A 22887-nucleotide genomic window follows, 5' to 3' on the forward strand; every position below is an offset into this window, starting at 1 on the left:
ACAGCAGTCTATGAATTTTGCAAAAGAGGAGGGAACAGGGCCAAAATACACTAAAGCTCTGGAGTGAAAACAAATCAGTTTCGCCCCATTATTGTTCTGAGTCAAGGTTTTTGTTATATTTAACTAAAATTAAAGTAGAGAAAATGGGAAAACTTAGGTGTGAATAAATTACTGAGATAACTGAAATAATAACAAAAACTAGACTTATTGACTAGACTTATTATGCGTATACCAAGCTAAATAAAATTAAATTGAAACATACAGGAAACGTATTTACTACTAGGCTTTGTCAATTTACATATGCATATGTTTATATGGAGGCTCGACTGACTGCAATAAAAACTAAAGTGAAACGATCAAACTTACTCTGGAAATAATTACAAAACTGGATTGAAAGAAAAAATTAATTTAAATTTAAAGTGAAATAAAAAATAAAAACTCTGTTCCGAGGGAATTTATGAAGAGGTCTACCATTGTTCTTTGAGATTTTCTGTAGGATTGTCTAACTGTGTGGCTGCTGCCCTTTTAACGTCATGCTTTAAACTGTACCAAAGGTTACTTGTAACAGTAGTTGTTGTGTGGTTGTTCTCAGAACCGGTTGGTCCTGTGCGTGCACTACGCAAGTTGCGTAGGGCCTCGCGAGGTACGCCAGAGCCCCGCCTCTCCTCGTGTCGAAGTGGGTGACAGTGTTTACAACTTTGATGAGCGGATGAAGCAGAACTAAAGAGAAAATAACATATCGAAAGTGAACGTGGTGAACAGTAATCAGGTAAACTTGTGTTTCAGTAGCGTGTCTGTCTCTCTGTCTGTCTGTCCAGACACTGTATAGACATTATGTTACTCCTCCAAGGTGGAAGTATTAAGAGCCTTTACTAATGCAAAAGTACTAATATCACCCTGTAAAAATACTTCACTACAAGTAAAAGTCCTGCATTCACAAAACATTACTTAAGTAAAAGTACGGAAATATGACCATAAACATTACTGATGTTTTTGCATTATTATTGCTTTAATGTTATTGCTGTTTACTGCTGTAGATGTCTAAGGTTGAGCTCATTTTAATTATTGATGGCTAGTTTAATCTACAGCAATGCATCATGGTGTATAAGACCACTAAATATCTGTAGCATCACTCTCCTGTGAGAATCATTTATCTCTATAAAGTCAGAAAACAGCCTTTTTTTTTCAACTTTATAGGTTAAAAAGTATAGCATGCCTGTAGTGTATAAGAATAAAATTGCATAAAATGAAACTCAAGTGAGGTATAAAATAAGAACAGTAATTGATGTAAATGTACTTAGTTACAGTCCACCACTGATTACAGCTCTGAACTAATGTAAGATGGAAATTAATGGACTGACATTTACTGATGATTGATGAAATATTGAATTTAAAATCAATTAACTGACCAATTACCAGGCATCAGACCCACAGCTCAGTGTTATGTTTCACAGTTTTGGTTCAAATCCCAGTCCATGGTTTTTATTCATTTTTCCATTTAAAGGAGCAATATGTAGGACTTGCACATGCAAAAACAAGTACTGTAGTTCAAATAGCAGGTTGGCAACATAGATACTCTGTTAAATAGGTTGAAATCCTGTTTAATATACCACCTATGGTTGAAGCGAGTTGTCTCCCCCTGCTGCCTCCTCCTTGAACTCTGGGAGCAAAGTTAAACACTGCAGGAGAGCAGGACGAGGACAACATGGTCAACTGACAATAACAAGTGAGGACGAGTCCTCCACTGTCAGTTGATCAGCTGTTTATAACTCTGTCAATTGATGTAAAGTTCAGCCTGTTATCCTGAAAATAAAAGCCCACCACTCTGAAAATACAAACTCTGGAGTTTGAGTTCAGTGACTGCCTGTCCTACTGTCTGCCAGACTCTAGTAACATTTTTAACAGTTTAACTTTTATAAACATTTACATCTTCTTCAAGATCATTAATGATTTCTTCTGACTCATCAACAGGCACTGACTCATTCAGAGAACATTCAGCATTAATTTGAACTCTGATTAATGTGAAACAGGAAAACAAAACAGTTATTCTGCACAGAATCTCTGAACTGATTATCTCTGATGACATATCATGGTCATATTATGATTTATTATAGTAAACATATTACAGATTTCTCCTTTAACTGAACATTTTAATTGCAAGCAATTAGTGCATAATTTTAAAGTTCTGATTGTAAAAAATGCTTTAAAACATCTCATGCAGCAGTTTTCCACAATGTGCTGTTTTATTATTGTTTTTTTTCCACTTTGAATGGGAAACTAGTCCTTCCTTTGAAGGGCAACTTTGGCACTTTTCATGTATTCATCCAGTCAGTGTTGATGTTAAATGTAGTTAATTCAAGCAATAAATTCCACAGTGTGTGTTATATTGATGTAGGAAGAGTTTTAATGCTGTGAAATCTGTTGTTCTTCCTGCATCCAGTGATGTCACAGTGATGTAGTTGGTGTTGATGAAGAACTACAGGCTGTTTCAGCTTGGATTTCTAGTCTCCACCTCTGGGAAGCCAGAGGGCGTGCTAGATGAGTATTTCTGTCACCTAACACTGTTTTGACCAAAGTAACAGCTATAGGCCAGGGTGGTGATACATGGCAGCATGGACGTGGGAGTCAGGTCAGTATGGTTCACACAAAACCTTGGAATGAATTAGAAAACACCAGGATTGGAGGGAAAGTAAAAACAGACTCATCTGGCCTCTGTAGTGCCTGTTGGTCTTTATTAAGACCAGGGCTGCCCATGGCGCATGGACCCAAGTTGGCCAACCATGATATTTCTAGCTTTAATTTTAAAAAAAGAAAGACATAATTTGTTATTCATGCTGTTGTATTTTTATTTGTCATCTCCTTTGTCTCCCTCACCTTTCCTGTCTACCTTCACTTGTCTTGTCCAAGAGTGACTCTTTGTGCTGGAAGTTAAGGGAAACTGGGATCTCAGTATCATTTTGCATCTTAATTATACAATACATTAGGCGTGTGCTTTTGGCTAATGGCCGAACAGTAAGTTTCAGTTTTGGCTCTTAAAGGGAAAAGGGTTTTTTTTAACTCCTGATTTAGATATTCCAAACAGTCCATGTTACCTCACAAACAGCAGCGAGCACAAGTTAAACCTGCCTCTTTGAAATCCTGGAGCAGCTCTAATCCTCCATCTTACAAACCAGAACAGAGTAAATAAGACTATTGTAAAATAAAACTGTGCAAGTCACTTTGAATTAAGACAGTTTAGGAAGTTGTTTTAGTTTGGGACGAGTTGTGGGCCTTTTGATATTTATTAATATTATCTGAAAAATAGTGTTATTATTGTTATTATCTGAAAAATAGTGTTATTATTAATGCTTGTCCCTGGCCCTCAGGCAAAACAAGCCAAGTGTCCCTGCTTTTACAGAATGTTAAACGATGCCCCTTATACTAGCTATAGTTTTCCCAAAAAACCATCTATAAAATAAACTTAATTGTCCAAGACAGTAAAAAGAAAATATTGTGACTCTTTATTACCACCTAAGTGCGCTGTAGGACAGCGGCAAAATTTCTTAAAGTATCTGGATAGCTTTTTTTTTTTCATGTTTGTTGTTCTTTGACTACACATGTTATCTGGAGACACTTTATGCCAGTTTAGTCGCTGAACACACTGCTGTATTTTACTTTATTACTTTGCGTAGAGGACTAAATGGCGTTGTAGCAAATCTTCTATTGATTGTTCGATGCGATCTGAAATACCATTTTCAGTAATACAAAATTACTTTTATATATATTTTAAAGTGTTTAATTGATGTATTTAAAGAGGTAAATAAAGTACGCCCCGCCCCTTCCGGTGATAGCGCCTGAACACGGAAGTGCCGCCAAAAACCGTCATCGACAACAGTTTTCAAAACATGTCCTGACGTGATCATCACACAGCTGAACGATATCGATTCAGTGTGATTGTTCCTGTTCAAGCTGAAAACGTAAGTTGCTGAATTCCTACTTTTGGTTAACTGGTGTATTTCGAAAGTGTTGTGAGCTTTCAAAGCTGTTTGAGAAATATATTACCATTCATTCTCATCCGTCGGCTGACAGAAAACTATAATGATTATTTGCAGGTGTATTTCTTACATACAGTCCCAGTCATCACACTGTGTCTTCCTGACTTTTAGCTCATACACAGTTGTTCAGCAAATTAGCAACTTTGTAATGTTCCCTTAAGAAGAAGAACCACTCCTATTGACAGACATAATTGTTTTTAGTGTTTCACTTTCACTCTTCGTGACCCATTCAAATGTTATTTTTGCAATGTTCTGAGTAGAGACGGTTCTTCCATTGTAATGGGCATCGTATTACCCCTTTTATTACATTTATGATCCCACAGTAAGCACTGGGGTTCAGTAGAGTACAGGTCCCATGCTGCTCAGCTCCTTCACTGAACCCTGCTGGTTGAGCTTAAGACACAGACAGTGCCTACAATGAGAGAAATAAGAAAGTAAACAGGATGAGAGAAACAATAACAGCATATAATTCTGTTACAAAAAGACACACAGATAATGCAATACATAGCTATAAAATCTAATGGGTTAATCAGCTAACTTTTTAACATTTGTACAACACTAGCATAGAAATGATACTTGATACCTCCTTTGATACCACAGCCAAAAGAAAAAAAGTCCTATGCACACAAAATAGCATTTTTTTTTCTTTTTAAAGTTTTTTTTTTTTTAAACACAAAAGTCCAGAAGAAGTCTCTGAACATTGTCTGGTTTTGCTTGCTGTAAGCCAAATTTCAGTCAGGAGAGAGATTTTGAATGATCTCCTTTTAGTAGAGATGATTGATTGAAATATATTGAGATATAGATATAACTTTTGGAGATACAAAAAAACAAAAAACAAAAAAACACATGACTGTTTTCCCTTCAAGGGTCCATTCCTCAGGATGGAGAATGGCGTTGCATCCAGTAAAGCAGAGGGCTTCCTGTCCAGAATGGCCCTCAATGACAACAAAGCTGGTATGGAGGGTCTTGACAGGGACAAAATCAACAAGATCATCATGGAGACATCCAAGGTAGATACTAACGATTAAAAGAGACTTGTCCCCTTAGTTGTGTATGAAAGAATCTTTTATTCGTTCATGCTCACTGCAGTACTCTGCAAAATGTTCTCTCCTGTGTTTGGGGAATCTTAATAAAGACAAGTGATGGTCTTAGAAAGGACAAAGATCTATACAGGGTTTTACTTTCCATGTCCATCCTTGTGTGAAAGTCCCATATCCTCAGTGTAATAATGACATACAGTCCTAAAAATAGATGTGCTATTGTAGCTGTGCTATAGAATCTGTAACTCTTCATTATCCTTGTCATCTCCCTGCAGGGATCTAGGTTTTATGAGAATGAGCTGAAGAGAGAGCAGCAGGTGAACCAGCGCATTGAGAAAATGATGCTACAAAAGGCACAGATCACAGAACAACAGTTAAAGAAAGCTCAAGCTCAGGTAAGACATGCTGTGGATTTAACTGGGTGAGGGTAGCATCGGTTTCTATTTAGAGGTCAAAATCATTTATGCAGGTAATAACGATGTGTCTGTTTTTTCGAATCAAATCTGTCTTTACAGGTGGAGAGGGTGGCTGCTGAGCTGGAAAGGAGTCGTGATCTAAGTCGTGTGATAGTGCATGTGGACATGGATGCTTTCTATGCTGCTGTGGAGATGAGAGACTGCCCTGAGCTGAAGGACAAACCCATGGCTGTAGGATCCATGAGTATGCTGGTGGGTTGTCTGGGAAATTGACTATGATTATGACAGTAATCCCTTACATAACCAATGCATTTGCTGGGAGAGTGTGTGTTCATCAGATATGGTATATGACAGATTGTGCAGAGTATGCCTATTTCACCTTTTATACTTTACATTTACATCTACTTGTGATTATTTGACGGATACTGCAATTGCGATATGATTTGTGATAAGAGGTAAAATGGTCATTTTGCATCATTGTTCTCATTTTCATTAAAAAAAACATTACAATGATTACAGTATGAGTTTTGCAGGGATCTGTGCAAACAACATGTTGTATAGGCCAGGACATCTCACAATATTTAATTTAAAATGGTATTTTAGCATTAACAAATATTGAGTTAACAAAAATATGACATTTCTTATTTTCAGTTGGTTATACTCTAATGAAAACATACAAATATTCTATTCAATTTTTGCCATATTCTCACAGTATAATTGAGCAGTACAGCAGTTTCTCAGTCTTAACTCTTTATATCCATATAATGTATATTACTAAATACTTACAAACTATGCAGTATTTTCCCCAAAAAAACAATCCATAGACTCGCTCAAAAAGAAATCCTGTCAGTTATCATTCATGACCCACCAGAGGTGTCTGGCGGTGCCTGCATCCACAGAGACGTCGCCCTCCCCCTGCACTTTCTTATTTTCTCATTATTTTATTTTCTCACTTTTCATCCCAAAATTTAGGTAGTTGACTACTTGGGAATGAGACTCAACAATCAACTATCTTTCTGGTGCATTTACAAACAGCATCTAACAAATCCTACTGATACTACCTTTAAACTTATAAATTCAGTGCACAGTACATGCCTGTACTGTTATAAATCATGAATAATTAAACTAGTGCCAATGTTACATGAATGGTCTCAAAACAAATTCAGAATTCACACAAGAGTTTGAGCTCCAGATTGCCTCTGTCATGTAAAAGTGTTTCATTTAAATCTCACCTCTTTTGTTTTTCAGTCAACATCCAACTACCTTGCCAGGAAGTATGGGGTGCGAGCTGCAATGCCTGGCTTCATTGCAAAAAAACTCTGCCCCAACTTAGTTATTGTTCCAACCAACTTTGATAAATACAGAGCTGTGAGTGATGAGGTAAGGGTGATAGCAAAACACACAAACAGATGCAAGCATCCAGAAACTGCCCTTTTGTGTCTTCCTGCTGATACTAACAGGTTGTGAATTTGTATCTCTGTTAGATCCGGGAGATTTTTGCAGAATATGACCCTCACTTCCAGCCGCTGAGCCTGGATGAAGCCTATCTGGATTTTACAGACCACCTGGAACAGAGGCAGAGCTGGCCAGATTCTGCACGTACACATCGCTTCCGTGCCGCCAGCACCACTACAGGCAGGACTTAATTATACAGAAACTGTCGAATGATTATATGGTGTGATGTGTTTTCTCTTTGTGCAACTTTAACCACATTTACCTTAGACATGACAATAAGACAGGAAGCAATTTACATTTCGAACATCAGAAATCCGTCTGATTATTGTGTGAAAACATTTATTTTGTGTAAAGGTGAAGAACAGATTGAACCTCCTCAGGAGACAGTGCCAGAGATGAAGGATCTGTCTCCAGTCCTGTTTGAGGACAGCCCGAGCTCCTCTCCCTGCTTGCCTGGCTCTGACGGTGCCGGTGCTGCTGGTGGTGCCTTTGAGCTGTTTGGCAAGTCTGTGGAGGAGGCTGTGAGAGAGATGCGCTTCCGCATCGAGCAGAAGACCATGCTGACTGCCAGTGCAGGTGAGTCGTAACATATACTCAACATGGTAACATCGGGCCCCTTCTTGTCAAACAAAGGAAGCTACTTTTAGAAGAAATAACTTAAAATTGTCTCTGTTAATGTTACTTTCATCTAATATGGGTAAGTGCAAGTTCAGCGAGATCTGGCTCGAGAACATTGCAATTAGTGCTCAGCTGAAACCAGCTGAAAATAACAAATTTGAAGCCCACTGCACCTCGTGCAAGAAAGTGCTACATTTGGGAACTTTGGAATGAAAAAACCCATTAGCACAATATGGGACTCTCCTTCATATCCTTTGTACTTTTTTTGTCAGTATAGATATGAAATCAGGCTTGAAAATGTCAAAAAATTCCTAAAAAGTCTTAAATTTGACTTACTGAAACCTGCAAAACCCCTGGTTTCACTCTTTCATGTGTTTCTGTTTCACAACCGAGATTTATTTTTTTGTTTTCCTCCCTGTTTTGAGGGAACAGGTAACTCAATTTCAAGTATAATTCATTCTTTACAATACCAAAACTGCTCAACAATAGTAATAAATTTCAGCAAATGTTTCCTGAGAGAAACAGAATTATGATTATGTGTATGTTTTGCCAGCTGCTCATTTACAAACACACAATTCAATTACACTATTCACTCTTCTAGGAATTGCTCCAAACATGTTGCTTGCCAAGGTGTGCAGTGACAAGAACAAGCCCAACGGCCAGTACAGACTCTCCTCCACCAGAGAGGCGGTCATGGATTTCATCCAGGATCTCCCAGTTCGCAAAGTACAGTACACATTGTTCTAACTAAAACATAAACACATCCTCGTGGTGTGGCTGGTGAATGATTGTGGAAAACTGTAGTCATGAGTTTTTGTGTTATTAAAGCCTGACAGATGTGGTGTAAAGTGACTAATGATGTGCTGCAGATGGGGAAATGATGGTTGAAAGGAAATCTGTATCAATATTTAAGGTCAGTAAAAATGTGTTTGTGTATCCTTCCAGGTTTCTGGCATTGGGAAGGTGAGTGAGAAGATGCTGAATGCTCTGGGCGTCAGTAGCTGCTCTCATTTTGGCCAGCAGATGGCGTTGCTGTCATTGTTGTTCTCAGAGACATCCTGGCATCATTTCCTGCAGGTTTCCCTGGGTCTGGGCTCTTCATATATACCTAGGTATCTCACTATTTGATAAAGTCAGCACATCTCGTTAAGAAAAAAACAGCCAAGAGAGGACAGAGGAGATGATACTTGTTGTCTTTTTCCTTTATGTAGACATGAAGAAAGAAAAAGCATGAGCACTGAAAGGTATGGTTTTAATGAGCCATAAATAGATATAATTGAATTGGGTGTTTTTGTGTGTCACTTCTCTTAACTATTCCTCCTTTCCTCTCTGTCCCACTCTTTTCTGACACTTAATCTTGACAGGACATTTAAAGAACTGAGTAAAGCTGAGGAGCAGTTGTCTTTGTGCAGGGAGCTCTGTGAAGACTTAGCAGAAGACATGAAGAAAGAAGGTCTAAAGGTAGTCAATGCCCTCATTGTGCACCTCTGTGCCTATCTTTTTAACAAGTCATCTTTGGCGCCCTGGTTACATCAACCATAGATGAGGTTATAATGTATATTCACTTGGGGAGTCCTGATTGTCCAAATCCATGATTTGATTTAACTTTAGATTTAAAGATAAAAACTATAAAAAAATATTTTTTCTCAGCACTGACAGCTGTATCTGCAAAAAGCCAACAACCCCCTTTAGGGGAGGTGAATCCTAATATATGACGTAAACTAGAGAGTTTGTTGCAGGAAGTGAGTCTCTTCAGGTGCCAGCCTGTTGCCAGAGTCACAGACAAGTACATGCTATAAAGCAATGGTTCCTAACCATTTATCTCACACACACACACACACACACACACACACACACACACACACATACACACACCAAAAAATTAAGTGGTTCATTCCAAAGCTTTATTGTCAATAAATAAATATTTGGTAAATGCCTCTTTTTAATAACAATTTTTATAACCCAACAAAGTCGGCTTATATAAACTAACCTTTACTGAAAGAATAATAATGATTAAAGCTAATGGTAAAGCTTGAGAGGTCACAGAGGTGTGGTTTACTACACAGTCTATGATTTTTGAGTGAAACATATCATTTTAAATAGTTTTCAGCAGCAGCAATTCATTGATTATTAAAGTAATCACCAACAGTTCTGATAATCGATTCACTGGTTTGAGTAATCAAAATTTAAAATCGAATCTGTGTTTTTTGAGGTACCCCTGAGGAGGGCTGGACCTCAGGTTGGAAACCAATACTACAAGGGGTAATTAAACATAATGCAAGGAGCTTTAACTAGTTATGAAGCCGTGTCAATCTGATACTGATGCCTCTGTGTGAACTAAATAAGCAAACAAGACCATCACTGAGAATTCTTAGTTTTGGTAAACTGATATTCATTCTTAATGCCTGCCACTGGGTTGGCATTGGAGAAACGCCGAACTTGCTTTTGATTTTGATTACTGAAATTGAAAGTTCATTGTTATTGATTTTCAATTTTGAATTGTAATGATGAACCCCTATATACAACACTGGAGATATTTGAACAGAAATGGACAACATTACAAAGGTGGATTGAGAGAAAATGGTTATATTGGTAAAACAAAGCATACAATAAGAAATACTATCTTATTCTTAGTCTTCCTAGAATCACCTCGACTCCAAACTGAATCTCATACAATTACCTCAACCTGTTCATTCCTTCCCGAATCGATAGAGGAAGGACTGGATGGCTTGGCACGACCATCACCCCCCTGCCTGGGTCCCGATGTGGCCTTGATAGCTGAAGGAAATGGAGGGCCATTAAAGAGACAGCAGGGGCTACTATCAGCCTTGGAAATGTCTCCCTGGGAGATGATCACATTACAATGAAAGCGCTTTGTGGTGTCTTTCTCACAAAATGCATTCTGACAAATCAATCAGTGATATGACAGATTACACAGATTTCCACCTTTCTTCTGTTTATGGCTCTTCCATACAGTATCATTGGTTTGGTTATAATTAAGAGATGGTTAGACAGCAGACAGACATGATCACAACTGTTTTTCCTGATGTGAATTCAACTTTTTCTATATATTTTTTTTATTTTCCTAAAGGGCAAAACAGTAACACTGAAGCTGAAGAACGTGAACTTTGAGGTGAAAACCAGGGCTCTGACGCTGCCGTACGCTGTTGCTACAGTGGATGAGATCTTCGCTGTTGCTAAGGAGCTACTGAAAACAGAAAGAGACAATGAAAGCCCCCAGCCACTCAGATTGAGGCTAATGGGTAATTAGATTTAGCAATATAACCAACATACCAATTAATGTAACTAACTTGAAATAAATCTAAATGATCTGTGACACGCTGCATGTGGAAACAATAACACAGTTGTCATTCATTTTGAAGTTTTCTCTAGATAACTTGTTTTTTGTGCTCATAGGTGTTAGAATCTCTGCCTTTGTCAGTTTGGATGATAAAAAGCCTCTGCAGAAGAGCATCATTGGCTTTCTTCAGTCAGGCAAAACTGATTCTAGTGGCTCGTCCCAGGCAAAGTCCCAGAAGCTTCAGAAGGAGCATCTCTCCAATCACTCCTTCAAAACCTGGCCCGTTGCTTTGCAGAACTGCCAGAGACGAGATGAGGTTCCTGTGTGGAGTAAGCAAAGGGGGTTAGAGGGGAACCAGACTGGTAACGAACCCCAGCAGTCTTTCTTCCAGCGGGCTCATGCCAAAAGACTGCAACTCCAGGCAGCAAGCACGAGCACACAAGAGGAAGGACATGAGGATGATGCTTCTGTGATTACTTCTGCAGACGTTTATTCTCAAAAGGGTGTAGAGTCATCAGCAAAAACACACAAGAGTAACTGTACAAACTCAGATCACTCAGAAAATGACTTTGTTTCCCCTGTAGAGGCCCGTGCGTCCACATCAGGCTGTGGTGGCACAGTGTCAGAGAGCTTCACCTGTCCGGTGTGTTTCAGGAAGATGGAGACGACTGATCTGAATGTCTTCAACAGACATATAGACCAGTGTCTCAGCGATGACTCTAGAAAGCCAAACCAATGGACTGTTTCTGACTCTGAGTCAGATTTGGACCTGGATAAAGATCATGAAGAATGTGAAGTGGTGGACAAATGGAGGGGGGAGCGTGTGGTCAAAGAGCAGAGGGCAAAGAACAGTGAAGAGTTCAGCAGAGCTGATCATCAGGAAGAGCAACGCAGATCAATGGTTTTGTTGATCAGTGGTGACAACAAAACTGTGACCTCGCAGCAGCCTCAGTCATGTAATGATAAAGACCCTGTCCTCATCTGCCCAATCTGTCAGCTGACCCAGGACACTGATGACCTCATTATCTTCAACCACCATGTCGACCTCTGCCTGAACCAGCAGGTCCTGCATGAGCTGGGGGGACAGACACCGTCACCCATAAATCCACCTCCAGTTACAAACAGCAACGCCATAGGTGAATATGTGTGTACTACTCACTAACGTGATCCCAGTTCTGTGCACCTTTCATGCTAAATGCTCCACTGGGTTTTTAGAGCTTTTTTACTGGAAACCGCTTTTTATTACAGCCAAAAACTAAATCAGTGAATTTTAGCACCAAACAGCCAAACAGTTAGCTGAAACTTGTTATAAAGCTTCAAAAGCTGAGAGGAGCTACTGATTTTGGTGATAATTCTCTGTAGGTGTAGACCATTGTGATATATTGTGACATAAAAATTATGATTGTATTATTATTGTTACAGCCCCTTTAGGTATTCATGTTGTTCCTTGTTTGCTATGGGGTTTCAGGTCTGTCAGTGTTTCCTGCATAGATCTAAAGTCTGAGAATGTGTCTATCTCTGTTGATGACAGAGCCGATCCTGTTAGTAATGTCTACAAATTGTGGCTATATGACATCTCTTGAGTTAACAGAAGAAATGTCTATTTGCAGGATGTCGGTGGCCTATGACCTTGTTATTTACTGACAGTGACATTGTGTGAGAAGTTCGTATCGATTCCTACAGAGAAAAGACATCTCATTTCAACCCATGGGGCTTCCATTGCCCTGGTCTTGGAAATGGCTAAATCACTTTCTCACCTATTCATTTCCTACAATGAACTGCACCCTGGTTTTCTCTTAAACAAGCCCGCCACAGAAATTGCACTCTATATCCCTGAAGAGGTGCTGCAATTGTGTTCCTCCTCAGTGGATGTCATTTTTTTCTCAGGGAAGAGATAATGATGGAGTCTTTTTTTCCCTATCCATGTTCATGAGTGTCTGTTTCTGTTCACAGAAAGAGGCCATCTCCCGCCAGTGCAAGCAAGCAGAGGCAAAACCAAAAGGTGAGTCTGCTTGATTACAGATTGTTGCACAAAATGTTAACATATGGTCCCTGCATATTCTTTGTACTTTGGGTAAAGTAGTAAGAATTTACAATTATGTAAACTAGGGATGTTTTAATTCACAGAAGGATATACAAGGACCAGAGGAGCCCAGTATATAACTTTTGTTCTCAGACCAGTTCCTAAAATTCTACTATTACTACCAGGCCCAAGATGCTGATCAGATCTCCTGACCTCTCAGATCAGCTGGTTCTGGGTTACTGGCTGTTCTCAGAATCAAAACTAAAATATGGTTAAGCTTCCTGTAGTTTTTATGTTTTTGTAGTTTTTTTTTTTTTTTAATAAACTTGTTTTTAACTTATTTTATTGCTTTTAACCTATGTGACTGATTGTAGTTATTTAAAAAAATGTCTTTACTGTGCTTTTGTCTTTTTGCTTTTATTGTTTTTAGTCTGTTTGAATTTTACAATCAGTTGTTTGAGTTCTCTCTAAAATACTTTGTCTTGCCTTTGTGTATGAATTGTTCTACATAAATACATTTTCCTTGCCTTAAATATATATAATAATATACTGTATATCATATAATACATTATAACATAAAAAATGTCTGTTTTTTGTTTGATTTCATGATTTTTAGACGGGGCCCGCCTTCCTCTCCTCCTTCTAAAAAGGCCAAAGGCCTTGGTCCTTGCAACACCATCGACAAGTTTTTCAGGTGACACTTGTGCACACAGGACGTCCATCCTCACCTGGAGGAACTGAAAACATTCTCTACAGGACATAAAAAATAATCCTGCCTTTGTTCCTCTGGGTAAGTTTTAGTCAGAGACAAGACTCAAATTGTCCATACAGAAATTACACATAAAAGACAGACATAAGAAGAAATCTTCAAAAATGTCTATTTAAGATAGCTGATATAAGTAAAGTATGTGCACTAATATACCTGATTTGTCTTTATAAGCCATACACCAGACAAGGAATTAAATGTGAATTAAAGGAGTTTATTTTTAATGGAAATGTTTATGATACTGTTTTCATTGCCTGTTTTGTGTTGCTGAAGAGAAACCTAATGCTTTTATTTAAATATATGCTAAATGGATCATGAATGTATTTATTACATGCTGAAGTGCCGGTGTTAGTTATTTAATTTATCTTCATTAAGTTATTGTATTCAGACATTTTCAGTAATTTCAGTTGTGTTTATTGTGTTTTCAATAGTAATACTGTATAATTTCAAGAATGAAGATAAGAGAATCATTCTATCATGTAAATCAAAGTTGAAATAAATTTATGCTCCACTGAAATGTCACTGTGAAATTATGACATTTTTACACCATTCACTGTTGTAACCAAAAAAGGGTTTGCTTACTGAAGAAACACAGAATTACACTGGTTTAAAGTTTACAACTGGAGCGATGGTGGTTTAAAGCTACTACAAGTTTTTAAACCATTTATGAAACAGTCAATTTATTACAGGCCATCCATGAAAAGATTATGATTCATGATTGAGATGTCACGAATCTGTGTTTACACTTTTCCAGACACTGCACTGAGTAATACATTGTCATTATGGTGATGGAAACACTACTGCTTCTGTCCACAGGGGCCTCCAAAATCAACCAAATATTTAAGTGTTTTTCTTTTTTTGTGTGTAGCTTTAAGAACTTAATCAGATGAGAAATGGTGAAACTGCACAGTGGCCCAGAGCAGTGTTGTGTCTGTGTCAAGAGTGTAACTAGTCAAATGTCCCTGCACAAACAAGTTCAACTACTGTTAGAGCCTTATGTTAAGCCTAAGTAAACACTGCATTGTAGTCACAGAAATTAAAGTAAAGAAACTTGGTGTAGGATCTTCATGTTGCTCTAGATGTGAAGCCATTCTCAAGCCACCTGCTCATCATGTAACAGGTGAAGTGTGACATGTTACATACTCTGGTATCTGACTATCAGCAGTCTCTCCAGGGCGTGAGCTGGTAAAGTAAACACGGACCAGCCCTCAAGCATTAAGAAAATAGTTGGAGTACACTTCCGTTTCAAGTTGTTGTTCACTATTTGAAGACATGAGGTACAAGAAACTGGGTAAAACGGGTTCTGTGTGATCTTTTTCCTCAGGCATTTGCTCTTGTTTTGCTTTCGAGGCGCACTGAGACTGTTCATTTGATTACACCCAGCCCACCTTGGTCACACAAAGATCATTGAAAGAGCTTCCCAATGGAGAGAAGAGCTTTGGCTTTGAAGGCGATGGTGAAGAAGCATCGTCCTAAGAAGGAAGATTTGGACCCTCGAAAGTGGATGAGAAAGGAGACTGTGAGGGGCTTTACTGACTTCATACTGAACAAGCACTCGGATATAGATACAGACAACAGCTTTGACAGCAAAGAGATGTGTGAGTATATGCAAAGACAAGAAAAGGAGAAAAATAGACTGAATAAACAGAAAAATAAATAGATTTTTGCTTTACAGAGCAGAAAAATTAGAGAACATTATGGAGCAAAATTTTAAAGCAAGTTTCTCTTATTCAGGACTGAGCCCTTGAGTTTATACTGTTAAAGGTGGAGTTAATTATTAATCATTTATTGTGGTGTACTTACTGTATGCCCATAGCGTGACACTATTTGCACAAGGCTGAAACCTAAGATGCTAAAGACTCATCTCTGTTTAACTTGCACGATGCTTCTGTTGAGGTTTTGACTCAAATACCACTGTAAATGTCTCACACATCATCTGGGTGTGTATTAAGCTTGCATGCTGTTATGTAAATATTCTGTGTAAATATCCATATGTAAAACCTCCCCGTCTGCTGTGTCGCGCAGTGCTTGATGTAGAGAAGGAGTTTATGGAAGCAGCGAAAAGAAATGATGTGGAGACCATGAAGACTCTTGGAAAAGGGCTGAATGCCAATGCAAAGAATGTGGTGGGTCTAATACGAGAAACTGTTAACCTGCATCTCAGTATATTATATTATACACATCCCAACTCCAAAAAAGTTGGAATGCTGTGTAAAATCTAAGCAAAACCATAATGCAATGATTTGCAAATGCTTTTCAACCTATATTCAATTGAAAACATAGGTACATTCACTCTGAATTTGATGTCTGCAACATTTCCTAAAACATGTCCCACTGTGATACACCACTTTTTCTATTGACAGCTGTCAGTACGTGTTTAGGAGCTGAGGACAATAATTTTTTTAAGTTTTGAAAGTGATTTTCTATCCCATTCTTGACTGACATACAACTTAAGGTGCTCAACAGTTCGGGGTCTCTGTTATCATATTTTGCTCTCATAATGCACCCCTAATTTTCAATAGGACACAGGTCTGGACTGCAGACAAGTCAGTCTAGTACCTGAACACTTACTACGAAGCCATGCTGTTGTAACATGTGCAGGATGTGTCTTGGTATTGTCTTGCTGAAGTAAGCAGGTACGTCTCTGAAAAAGACGTCTGGATGGCAGCACATGTTGCTCTAAAACCTGTATGTACCTTTCAACATTGATGGAGCCTTCACAGATGTGACATTAGGCCATGATACCACGGCCCCTAACACACTCCCATACCATCACAGATGCTGGCTTTTGAACTTTGCACTGCTAACAATCTAGATGGTCCTTTTCCTCTTTAGAAGAGAGAACACAATGTCCATGATTTCCATAAACAATTTGACATGTGGATTCATCAGGCCACAGCACACTTTTTGACTCTGCGTCAGTAAATCTCAGATAAGTTCGGGCCCAGAGAAGTCAGCACCATTTCTGGATTTTGTTGATATATGGCTTTCATTTTCCATGTCAGTGTCAGCAACATCACAGTGTTCCTGAGACCATGTAGTAATATCCTATATCACAGGCATTAAATGTTGGTTTTTGGCCTTGTCTTTGTAAAAAAGTATTTGCAAATCATTGAATTGTTTTTATTTACATTTCACACAGCATCCCAAACTTTCAAAATTGGAGTTTGTATAATACCACACAATTAGGCACAAAGGCAGGTAATTTCTGTGATTTTGTAAAAACCTCTATTAAATGGATAACATATTGATCAAGTTGTACGCCTCAGCATAACAGGACTGCCCTTCACTATGCAGTAGCTGGAAAAAACAAGGAAGCTGTGCAGCTTCTTCTACAGCGCAGAGTCAAAGTGGACCAAAAGGACAAGGTGAGAGAGTTTAAAAAGCCTTCATCTGAAAACTGGATCCACATACAGCAATTTATGTAATATTTTTATACAATCACAACCTTACATTTTGTGCTCTGTGTCTGACAGTATGGTGTGGCACCCATTCATTTGGCAGCCTGGTTTGGCAGTTTGGAGATCTTGAAATTATTGGTGCAGGCCGGAGCTGAGCAGAAGGTTGAGAATGAGGTAAAGAAGCAGGAAGAGTTTTGTTTCTACTGTGTCTCAGAAGCTGACATTGAAACAACAATAAATTAGGCCATCTGTCTTCTTATTTTGTGCAAAATTGAAAAAAAAAACCCAACATAATACCTGAGACACCTGTGTTGATTAATTTTCATCATCTTTCATCATCATCATCATCTTGAACCTAATATTGGAATGCTTGTCTTGTTACAAACCTCAGTGCAGACACAGTTGTTCTTCTTGGAATAGTTCCCTTTATATCCAAATTCAACCAAACTAAATTTCTTTGACAATAGTGGATACTTAAAGGGACAGTTCACCCCCAAATAAAAAATATATATTCTTCCTCTTACCTGTAGTGCTATTTATCTATCTGGATTGCTTTGGTGCAAGTTGCTGAGTTTTGGAGATATCGGCTGTGGAGATGTCTGCCTCCTCTCCAGTATAATGAAGCTAGACGGCTTGTGGTGCTCAGAGGGTTCAAAAAAAGTGAAAAACTGGGGAAAAAACAGTCTCCATCCAGAAATGATCCAATTACTCAAGATAATTCACAGACCTTGGTAGATTTTACCACAGAGAGAAAGCAATCCCTACATGAAACTGCTCACAACAAGGTCTGTGGGTTATCTTGAGTAACTAGGTCATAATTTCTGGAAAGAGATGTTGCTGTTGAATTTTTCAAATGTATTTTGGTGCTTTGAGCCCCACAAGGCGAGCGCCGTCTTGTTCCATTATATTCAAGACAAGGCAGGCGTCTGTATTCCTGATGTCTCCAAAACTCTGCAGCTCACACCAAAACAGTCTAGATGGACACACAGCACTACAGGCCAAAGGCCAAAAATATGTATTTTTTGATTTTTGACTTCACTCTGTTGTTTAAACAGAAAATGTTTTTTAAATTACAACGTACTTTTTTCCTCCTCAGGAAGGACTGAACATCATGCACTGTGCTGCTATTAACAACCACACTGAAATTGTAGAATATATTATTAATGACCTGCAGATGAAAGAACTAGACAAAGATGACGAGGTATCTCATTTTTCATGTATCAACTGTGTAATTCACTTCCTGGGCAAATAATTTAGGTCTACCAAATGCAGTAAATGTGGTTGTTTGTGTCTCAATTCTCCTATTTCAGTCAGGACACCGGGCATTTGCACTAGCGGCAGAGCATGGATGTGTGGACATGTTAGAAATGTTGATTGACCCGTACAACATGGCCACCATGAAGGCAAACAAGGTGTGTGTTTGTGGACTTGTTTATGTGTTTTTGGTTTGTTTGCGTCTTTCATTTACTGTCTACAGCCATTTATGCTCATATTTGTGTCACACCTGCAAGAAAGCTCAAAGTCAAAGACTCTTTGATGCGAGCTGTTTCCCTCCCTCCCTTCTGCCAGAGAGGGGACACGCCCCTGCACTTAGCTGCCAGGAACGACCACTTGGATGCTGTCCAGCTGCTGCTGCAGAGCTTTGATACTCGGGATGAAGTCAATATGGTAGACAATCAGTGTAAACATCCTCTCTATGGTTGGTGACAGTGTGTGCTCAGTGGCTAATCCACTGCTGCATGGTGGCTCCACTTTGGATTAATGAAGTTGTATCAAACATGTACTGGTTGCTGTTAGATAATGAGACAAACTGTGATCTGGCCTGAACTTCACCTGTCGCTGGTAAATTATACTTGATAAGACTGACTTGGTGCTTCTGGTCAAAGATTCTGTACGGGGACTGGAGTGTAATGATCATCTGAATTATAATGACTGTCATTACATGCTATTAAATAATTAAAAATGGCTATTAAGTTACTGATGCCAGCCTAAAGTCTCTTCAGTGTAAAAATGTTGGCCTAAAACACTGTTAGCCCTTTGATGCACAAGCTAGCCAATAGCATCTGACATTAAAATAATGATCTGTGGTATTCAAAAACAAAATATTTAATTTATATCTGGAATATTTATTGATGACAATACATCTATTTTAAAAATAGCAAAAAAAAAAAAAAGACTCGTTGTCCATTAGAAGGGTAGTGATACAAACATTTTTAAAAAAGTAAGTAAAATGAAAATAAGAATTTGCGATGATCAAAAACAAGTTAATTGATGAATACCTGGAATGCTGAATGACTGAAAGATATAGAAACTTGGTGGGTCACTTGTGCATCAAAGGGTTACATTTTGTTTCAATTTTGATTAAAGAAGAATTTTCTGGGTATCTAACACCACTATTTTAATTTTTGGATGTATCCCCTGTGTGGCAGGATGGTGAGACAGCTCTGTACCAGGCTGCAGACAATGGTCAGGAACGATGTGTGCTGGTCCTGCTGGACGCCGGCTGTGACCCCAACATCCTCACAAAGGTATAACTCAAACTACGGTATGGGGATCAATAGGGGTCCTTGAGCGGGTTGTATGGGGTCCTCAGTGAAAAGAGTATTTTAACTTTTATCACAATGTATGGAAGTCAGCAAGGGGAGAAATAGGGTTGGCTGTTTTGATTGATTGTAATTTTTTAAGTGATCCTAGTTTGATCATCGTTTGACTTTGAAGACTTATTAAAAAACCTAAAAACAAAATAACTTAAGACAAAATCCTCCCAAATTGGGGGTCAGTGGTCTAATGTGCAAATATTTTGGGGGTCCTTGACATGAAAAAGTCTGGGAACCCGTGCAATAGGGCACTAAAATGACTTCAACCTTGAAATCACTGGTCCCCTGTTGTTAATGTGTTACTGTGAAATATTTCACTGTGGTTCTATCAAATTTTATGAGGTAAATAATATGTGAAGGCCTACAGCTGAACATCCCTCTCTTTCCTGTTGTGTAGGCAAAATGCAGCGCTCTCCATCCAGTTTCAGAGAGAGGAGACACATCTATTGTCCAAATCCTTTTAGAGCACAAAGCCCATACAGACTTTAAGAATCAGGTAAGCAAACACAAGCTAGGTGGCAGTAGTACACTCTTTCAGTAAAGTTTTTTGAGATCGTAGATCAAACACACGTCAGCTGTGACGCTGACACTCTGCCTGGACACATATGATTATATTTTTACATATTTTCTTTTAAAGCTAACAGTTAATTTTGGGGCTCATGTTGTGTAACAGGATATTTTTGCTCTCAGAACCTGGAGGCTCCTCTCCACCTGGCAGTGAAGAACAGTCACATCCCTGTCATCGATTCTCTACTGAAGGCTGGCTGCGACATTAATGTCACAGATAAGGTATGGTCTCTCTAGTAAAACAGTAAAATAAGATGTTTGCCAAACTATATATGAGACAGTAAAAAATTGACATGATGGTTGCTGCATTGTATTGTCCTGTCATATTCTGTGAACTATTAGAGGTCGCAGACTGCCATGCATCTTGCTGCAGAGTTGGCCAGAATAGAAGTTGTGGAAATGCTTCTTAAAGCCGGGCTGGACCTGACACTGCGGGACAGGGTGAGAATCTCCACAAACAGAATTTATAACTCTAACATAGTACAGTAGTGTAGCCATTTAACGGGACAGCTCGCCCCAAAATCAAAAATACATATATTCCCTCTTACTTCCAGTGCTTTTTATCCACCTAGATAGTTTTGGTGTGAGAGAGAGTTTTGGAGATATCAGCTGTAGAGATGTCAGCCCTCTCTCAAATATTATGGAACGAGATGCAACTTGGCTTGTGGTGTACAAAGTGCCAAAAATACATATGAACAACAATGTCTCTGTACAGAAAATCATGACCTGGTTACTGAACATGATCCTCAAACCTTGTTGTGAGCAGTTTCACACTTTATTTTTACTGAAAAGAAAGTAGTTCTGGTAGATGCTACTGTCGAAAGAAAGAACTTTCTCCCTGAAACTGCTCACACCAAGGTCTGTGGATTATCTTGAATAACTGGGTCATGTTTGCTGGAAAGAGACATTGCTGTTGAGTTTTTAGAAAAGTAATTTTTTGGTGCTTTGAGCATCACAAGCTGAGGGCCATCCGAGGCCCTCATGAGAGGGAAGCAGACATCTCTGCGGCTGATATCTCCAAGACTCAGCAACTCAAACCAAAACAATTCTTATGGATAAGTAGCACTACAGATAAGAGGAAAAATATGTATTATTTTTGTATTATTTGGAGTGAACTGTCCTTTTAAGTTAAATTATACTCTTTTTTTCACACTTTTTTAAGGACTTTATTTTAGCCAAAATTTAACAGTCAAGCCATGAGTGGGACAAAAATCTATATATGATTAAGTTAAGACATAAAATAACAACGTGATATATTGAAAGTAAAATAAATAAAATATATCAAACTTCTGATTTGATACCTTCAAATTCTATTAAAGTTTGTGTATTTTGCTGTATGTGTTGGATTCGGAGCAGCAGGGAAAGGCAGCTCTGGGCGTGGCAGTCAGAGCAGACGAGGTGATTATTGTGGACATGATCATCAAAGCAGAGAGATACTACACCTGGAGAACGGTGAGAGATCAGGAAATGATACTTGTAATTTTTACTGTTTTCATGTGTGCAATAATCCATTCTTGAGGCCTCAAAAATCAATAATTCCATTCGTCATGAATGATTCATATCCCAACGTCACAGTGTAGATTAGCTGAATCCCCTCTAATACTATTAAAGCATCCACGGTAAAATATGACTCATAACCCAGAAACATTTGACAGCCAATTTACCATCAATTTAATTAAGGAGATGCCTTATTCCCTTCCCTTCATGATTTTCATGTTTAACTCCAGCATTCATATTACTAATCGTGCGTGAGTGTCTTTCCAATAATCTCTTCCCATGCCCCTGTGGTCTCTGAGGCTTGTGGCCTTTATCAATCGGCTGACATAATTTAATTGCCCTTTCAGACCAACCCTGAGCTTAATGAGAGTGTTCACAGCGAGTATCCACTAACGTTTAAACTCGACCACCGCTATGAGACCAAGCAGCTCCGTTCGATGGCATGGCGCCTGGCGTACGAACTCCTGAAACCGGGAGACTGGAAAAGACTGGCAGAGCACTGGGGCTTCACTCAGGAGCAAGTGTCGGCAATCGAGGAGCAGTGGACAGGTGACAACTCACACTGACTTGACGGGCTTTTGACTGTGCATCTGGCAACTCTGAAATATTATAACATAAGCCTCTGGCAGGCAAAATGTTACAGCTTCAAATCCCTGAATTTCTGAGAAAATGTGGCAATATTTAAATACATTAGAATATCCTTGTGTCTTTCCTTAATGTTTTCGTTTTATTTTTTTCTATTTTATCTTCTAATGCACAGAGACAATCTAATCTTCAGGTTATCTCTACTAGTTGAATTGTTTTTGTGACTGCGCAGTGCTGTGTGTGTTTGTCCACAGGTCAGCACAGCTATAAAGAGCATGGGAACAGGATGCTGCTGATCTGGCTCCATGGTGAGGAGCTGGCTCAGAGGAGCCCTGCTAAAGAACTCTACCAGGGTCTCATCGTCACAGGGAACAGGAAAGCTGCAGGTACATTCAGTTAGAAATATACTGAAGAATATATGAACATGTAGCTATGCTGCCTGGGGATATGTGCCAAACTTTTAATACAGAAAATCTGTCTTGCAGATAAGATTCGGACGGAGGCAGAACATGCCAGCAGTAAGAGCTGCAGCATTTCATGAGAACAAACACTGCAACATATGGACTGACAAAATGAACTCTGTTTAC

At 38.8% G+C, this 22887-nt stretch overlaps 2 protein-coding genes across 2 annotated transcripts; both read left to right on the forward strand.

The window, feature by feature from the left end:
- The first annotated feature begins 3809 nt into the window (after positions 1-3809).
- Positions 3810-13642, forward strand: polk (polymerase (DNA directed) kappa). Its single transcript, XM_084728989.1, has 15 exons — positions 3810-3956; positions 4901-5044; positions 5350-5469; positions 5590-5742; positions 6739-6870; positions 6975-7125; positions 7300-7521; positions 8165-8289; positions 8509-8675; positions 8775-8807; positions 8928-9024; positions 10655-10826; positions 10981-12000; positions 12818-12866; positions 13504-13642. The coding sequence occupies exons 2-15, from the start codon at positions 4916-4918 to the stop codon at positions 13583-13585; spliced, it is 2652 nt and encodes an 883-aa protein (XP_084585115.1). The 5' UTR covers positions 3810-3956; positions 4901-4915; the 3' UTR covers positions 13586-13642.
- ankdd1b (ankyrin repeat and death domain containing 1B) lies at positions 13541-22878 on the forward strand. Its single transcript, XM_084728990.1, has 16 exons — positions 13541-13677; positions 14978-15251; positions 15679-15779; positions 16923-17021; positions 17130-17228; positions 18151-18255; positions 18365-18466; positions 18624-18722; positions 19484-19582; positions 20049-20147; positions 20342-20440; positions 20561-20659; positions 21575-21670; positions 22063-22264; positions 22555-22686; positions 22786-22878. Exons 2-16 carry the CDS (start codon positions 15077-15079, stop codon positions 22839-22841), a joined length of 1662 nt encoding a protein of 553 aa, XP_084585116.1. The 5' UTR covers positions 13541-13677; positions 14978-15076; the 3' UTR covers positions 22842-22878.
- Positions 22879-22887: the final 9 nt, after the last annotated feature.

Source organism: Lutjanus erythropterus, chromosome 10 (assembly GCF_056507025.1).
Source record: "Lutjanus erythropterus isolate fLutEry1 chromosome 10, fLutEry1.hap2, whole genome shotgun sequence".
In the NCBI taxonomy this organism is placed as follows: domain Eukaryota; kingdom Metazoa; phylum Chordata; class Actinopteri; order Lutjaniformes; family Lutjanidae; genus Lutjanus; species Lutjanus erythropterus.